Source organism: Guillardia theta (assembly GCF_000315625.1).
Source record: "Guillardia theta CCMP2712 unplaced genomic scaffold GUITHscaffold_33, whole genome shotgun sequence".
Taxonomy (NCBI): Eukaryota; class Cryptophyceae; order Pyrenomonadales; family Geminigeraceae; genus Guillardia; species Guillardia theta.
Window position 1 is genome coordinate 669,465 of NW_005434641.1, and position 6,000 is coordinate 675,464.

The 6,000-nt window shown below is 55.7% G+C and overlaps 1 protein-coding gene across 1 annotated transcript; it reads left to right on the forward strand.

Moving 5' to 3' along the window:
• The first annotated feature begins 2,246 nt into the window (after positions 1 to 2,246).
• On the forward strand, positions 2,247 to 5,978 carry GUITHDRAFT_152615 (hypothetical protein). The gene is made up of 2 exons (XM_005832865.1): positions 2,247 to 3,198; positions 5,953 to 5,978. Exon 1 carries the CDS (start codon positions 2,267 to 2,269, stop codon positions 2,813 to 2,815), a length of 549 nt encoding a protein of 182 aa, XP_005832922.1. The 5' UTR covers positions 2,247 to 2,266; the 3' UTR covers positions 2,816 to 3,198; positions 5,953 to 5,978.
• Positions 5,979 to 6,000: the final 22 nt, after the last annotated feature.

Consider the following 6,000-nt stretch of genomic DNA (forward strand, 5'->3'; position numbering starts at 1 on the left):
AGACAGAGGGAGGGGCGGGGGCCGTGGAGTGGATCGTCTCCTCGAGCTGCCCAGAGGCGAATGATACAGCATTTCGAGCTTTCCGAGAGAGCGAAGCGATGGAGGGAGTACACCTGACTCTGTTCAGCGAGGACCCGAAGATCAGAGAGGCGCTCGCAGTCGAGTTGACAGCCGATCGCTTTGTCTCTAGGAACAAGTTGAAGAAGGCATCAAGACTGCAGAAGAAGGCAGGCGGCAGCGACGACAAGGAGATCAAGATCATCATCAAGTCGACGGCGGCATCTGGTCGCTTCACGAGGAAGGAGATGGAGGGGCTGTGCAACGGCGGCAACACGTCTATCGCAAGAGTCAAGAGAGTCTTGTTGGAGATCGCTAACAGGCTCGAGATCAAAGTTGAAGGCATCGACATGGAGGAGGATTTGAACACCAAGTCCTGGAACCGGGTCCAAGCTATGCATCCTTCTCGGGTCCACGGAGGATGCTCGACGCATGATGAAGGAGCTGCCCTTCTGTCTCGAAGGCGCAGCAACCAAGCTCGAAGCAGGGTTTAGGGTTTAGGGTTTAGGGTTTAGATTTTCGGCAGCATGGCTCCTCGTCAGGTGTAGGGGAAGCCGCCAGGGCGCCAAGGAAGCTGCAAGCAAGAGGTTTGTATACTTCAAATAGCTTTCTAAGTATGGTTCTTCAGTATGATGAAAATGTTCGCAACCTGCTGTATCGGAGATCATGCCAATACACGCAGAGCGGACTTGTGGATGCCTCTGTCCTCGAAGCTGATCTCGTCGAGAGAGTGAAGAGCTTCGCGAAGCGTTATCCGAACAGCAGGACAGCCCAGGCTTGCAAGGCTGTGGAGGGATGCACCCCCGACGCTATCGCAGAAGCCATCCGCTCGACATGTCAGCAGGCACGACGTGAGCTTCTGCAAGAAGCGATGACTGGATGGAGTGACGCATCCAGAGAGTGGTTTATGCAGCAGATTGAAGAAGCCAAGAAGGAGAAGGTCGAGACATACACCGCCTCAGCAGGCAACGAGGTGACTCCCTTCATCTCCATGACTCTCCTGGGCATCTCCTCGGTGTATGTCAACCATGAAGAAAAGCTGAAGAAGAAATTCGAAGAGATCGGACTGATCGTAGACTCAGTGCAAGAGAGTAAAGCAATCATGTGGAAGGCTCCGTATAGACCCGAGATAGCGAGTGCTGATGAGATCCCGGTGACTGTTTCCTTCCTCCGCAATGCACAAGCGGAGAAGCTCTGGCAGGGAAGAGAGGACTTCGCGATCGATGGTCGCAAGTTCACAGCTGTACATGTGAGCATCGTGCACGATCGATCTTTCAAGATTCGAGCCAAGAGAGGACCCTGGGGCAAAGGGGGCAGCTTGGCAGAGCTGACTCACCTGCTAACCTTGGGCGGCATGACAACGGCTGAGATAGCTGCCGTCTATCGCTATCAGCTGCTGCGCCAGTCCCTTGCAGCGGTCCAACTCCAGCCGCTGGCAGGCATGCTGGTCGCTGGGGCGCCAGGCCAGCAAGTCCACAAAGGCTTAGGTCAGAAAGGCTTCATCGCTGTAGGGGCCAACGTCATCTGGAGACAGAGGGAGGTGGAGTGGATCGTCTCCTCGAGCTGCCCAGAGGCGAATGATACAGCATTTCGAGCTTTCCGAGAGAGCGAAGCGATGGAGGGAGTACACCTGACTCTGTTCAGCGAGGACCCGAAGATCAGAGAGGCGCTCGCAGTCGAGTTGACAGCCGATCGCTTTGTGTCCAGAAATAAGTTGAAGAAGGCATCAAGGATGCAGAAGAAGGCAGGCGGCAAGGACGGCAAGGAGATCAAGATCATCATCAAGTCGACGGCGGCATCTGGTCGCTTCACGAGGAAGGAGATGGAGGGGCTGTGCAACGGCGGCAACACGTCCATCGCAAGAGTCAAGAGAGTCTTGTTGGAGATCGCTAACAGGCTCGAGATCAACGTTGAAGGCATCGACATGGAGGAGGATTTGAACACGAAGTCTTGGAACGGGTCCAAGCTATGCATCCTCCTCGGCTCCACGGAGGATGCTCGACGCATGATGAAGGAGCTGCCCTTCTATCTCGAAGGCGCAGCAACCAAGCTCGAAGCAGTCGGCTTCGACAAGGAGCCTGAGGCGGCTGGTCAGCGGGGCACCAGCGACGCAGCGCAGCGACAGGAGGAGAGCGAGGGAGAGTGGCTGGAGTTTACAGACCTGGAGAGGATCACAATGGAGGCAGCATCTCCGTCAAGCCAAGAGGACATGCAGCTCGTCAGCGAGCTGTCAGCAGTCATCGAAGATGCAGCTTCTTTGAACGAGGCAGGGACGAGCGAGCCGATCAAGCTGGTCCTGGACAAGGCCGTTGGCAACCTCCACGACACGTTCTACTCTCCGGGGAGCCTGGAGTTCATGTCGCTGGGAGAGTGGGCGAAGATGCCAGAGGAGCAGGGAGTTGGGCGCAACGTTCTCAAGGAGAAGCTGGGGAAGTGGCTGCAGAGCAAGCGCTGGACTCGCGTGCAAGGAGAGAGCAAGAAGGCAAGGAGGGGCAGCGCGTTCTCGCCACGGGCAACGGCAGCTGCTGAGCTTGAGCAGGAGGCGGAGAGCGACGACATAGAGCGTCGATCTCTTAGCCTCCTGTTCATAGCACTGAGTAAATTCGCAGAGATGCATGTGCTGGCCTGCTCGCTGAAGGTGGACAAGAAGGACCGACTGCGAGTGGAGATGAGGGAAGATGACGAAGAAGAGGAAGACATGGAGGAAGAGCAAGGCGAGGGCGAGGAAGAAGACGGGGCGAGCCCGTACCGAGCTTGAGCTGAGCCCAAGGTAAGGAGAGAAGGTAGGAGGCGACCGAAGGCCAAGGTGAGGAGAGGCAACTCTCCTGACTGAGGCTGAGGAAGCTGAATGGAGGAGGAGTAGGGGGCGACCGAAGGCCAAGGTGAGGAGAGGCAACTCTCCTGACTGAGGCTGAGGAAGCTGAATGGAGGTAGAGTAGGTGGCGACCGAAGGCCAAGGTGAGGAGAGGCAACTCTCCTGACTGAGGCTGAGGAAGCCAAGAGAAGACAGCAGAAGTAGAGAGTAGAAAGACGCCTCAGAAGCAGGGTTCGCATTGTAGGCCGTGTACTCCCAGTGCTCGAGCGCCTCTTTAGACTAGGATCAAATTGCAAAAGCCCACAACGAGGCCGAGCAACATTCTAATAAACTCACATAATAATAATAATAATAATAGGGTTTAGGGTTTAGGGTTTAGGGTTTAGGGTTTAGGGTTTAGGGTTTAGGGTTTAGGGTTTAGGGTTTAGGGTTTAGGAGCGCCGGTTATTTCAGGCACCATGGCTGCACGCGTGGTGTAGGGGAAGCTGCCAGGGCGCCAAGGAAGCTGCAAGCGAGAGGTTTGTATACTTCAAATAGCTTTCTAAGTATGGTTCTTCAGTATGATGAAAATGTTCGCAACCTGCTGTATCGGAGATCATGCCAATACACGCAGAGCGGACTTGTGGATGCCTCTGTCCTCGAAGCTGATCTTGTCGAGAGGGTGAAGAGCTTCGCGAAGCGTTATCCGAACAGCAGGACAGCCCAGGCTTGCAAGGCTGTGGAGGGATGCACCCCCGACGCTATCGCAGAAGCCATCCGCTCGACATGTCAGCAGGCACGACGTGAGCTTCTGCAAGAAGCGATGACTGGATGGAGTGACGCATCCAGAGAGTGGTTTATGCAGCAGATTGAAGAAGCCAAGAAGGAGAAGGTCGAGACATACACCGCCTCAGCAGGCAACGAGGTGACTTCCTTCATCTCCATGACTCTCCTGGGCATCTCCTCGGTGTATGTCAACCATGAAGAGAAGCTGAAGAAGAAATTTGAAGAGATCGGACTGATCGTAGACTCAGTGCAAGAGAGTAAAGCAATCATGTGGAAGGCTCCGTATAGACCCGAGATAGCGAGTGCTGAGGAGATCCCGGTGACTGTTTCCTTCCTCCGCAATGCACAAGCGGAGAAGCTCTGGCAGGGAAGAGAGGACTTCGCGATCGATGGTCGCAAGTTCACAGCTGTACATGTGAGCATCGTGCACGATAGATCTTTCAAGATTCGAGCCAAGAGAGGACCCTGGGGCAAAGGGGGCAGCTTGGCAGAGCTGACTCACCTGCTAACCTTGGGCGGCATGACAACGGCTGAGATAGCTGCCGTCTATCGCTATCAGCTGCTGCGCCAGTCCCTTGCAGCGGTCCAACTCCAGCCGCTGGCAGGCATGCTGGTCGCTGGGGCGCCAGGACAGCAAGTCCACAAAGGCTTAGGTCAGAAAGGCTTCATCGCTGTAGGGGCCAACGTCATCTGGAGACAGAGGGAGGTGGAGTGGATCGTCTCCTCGAGCTGCCCAGAGGCGAATGATACAGCATTTCGAGCTTTCCGAGAGAGCGAAGCGATGGAGGGAGTACACCTGACTCTGTTCAGCGAGGACCCGAAGATCAGAGAGGCGCTCGCAGTCGAGTTGACAGCTGATCGCTTTGTGTCCAGAAATAAGTTGAAGAAGGCATCAAGGATGCAGAAGAAGGCAGGCGGCAAGGACGGCAAGGAGATCAAGATCATCATCAAGTCGACGGCGGCATCTGGTCGCTTCACGAGGAAGGAGATGGAGGGGCTGTGCAACGGCGGCAACACGTCTATCGCAAGAGTCAAGAGAGTCTTGTTGGAGATCGCTAACAGGCTCGAGATCAACGTTGAAGGCATCGACATGGAGGAGGATTTGAACACCAAGTCCTGGAACGGGTCCAAGCTAGGCATCCTCCTCGGCTCCACGGAGGATGCTCGACGCATGATGAAGGAGCTGCCCTTCTATCTCGAAGGCGCAGCAACCAAGCTCGAAGCAGTCGGCTTCGACAAGGAGCCTGACTCTGAGGCGGCTGGTCAGCGGGGCACCAGCGACGCAGCGCAGCGACAGGAGGAGAGCGAGGGAGAGTGGCTGGAGTTTACAGACCTGGAGAGGATCACAATGGAGGCAGCATCTCCGTCAAGCCAAGAGGACATGCAGCTCGTCAGCGAGCTGTCAGCAGTCATCGAAGATGCAGCTTCTTTGAACGAGGCGGGGACGAGCGAGCCGATCAAGCTGGTCCTGGACAAGGCCGTTGGCAACCTCCACGACACGTTCTACTCTCCGGGGAGCCTGGAGTTCATGTCGCTGGGAGAGTGGGCGAAGATGCCAGAGGAGCAGGGAGTTGGGCGCAACGTTCTCAAGGAGAAGCTGGGGAAGTGGCTGCAGAGCAAGCGCTGGACTCGCGTGCAAGGAGAGAGCAAGAAGGCAAGGAGGGGCAGCGCGTTCTCGCCACGGGCAACGGCAGCTGCTGAGCTTGAGCAGGAGGCGGAGAGCGACGACATAGAGCGTCGATCTCTTAGCCTCCTGTTCATAGCACTGAGTAAATTCGCAGAGATGCATGTGCTGGCCTGCTCGCTGAAGGTGGACAAGAAGGACCGACTGCGGGTGGAGATGAGGGAAGATGGCGAAGAAGAGGAAGACATGGAGGAAGAGCAAGGCGAGGGCGAGGAAGAAGACGGGGCGAGCCCGTACCGAGCTTGAGCTGAGCCCAAGGTAATGAGAGAAGGTGGAGGCGACCGAAGGCCAAGGTGAGGAGAGGCAACTCTCCTGACTGAGGCTGAGGAAGCTGAATGGAGGACGAGTAGGTGGCGGCAACCGAAGGCCAAGGTGAGGAGAGGCAACTCTCCTGACTGAGGCTGAGGAAGCTGAATGGAGGTAGAGTAGGTGGCGACCGATGGCCAAGGTGAGGAGAGGCAACTCTTTTGACTGAGGCTGAGGAAGCCAAGAGAAGACAGCAAAAGTAGAAAGTAGAAAGACGCCTCAGAAGCAGGGTTCGCATTGTAGGCCGTGTACTCCCAGTGCTCGAGCGCCTCTTTAGACTAGGATCAAATTGCATAAGCCCACAACGAGGCCGAGCAACATTCTAGCATTCTAATAAACTCACATAATAATAATAATAATAATAGGGTTTAGG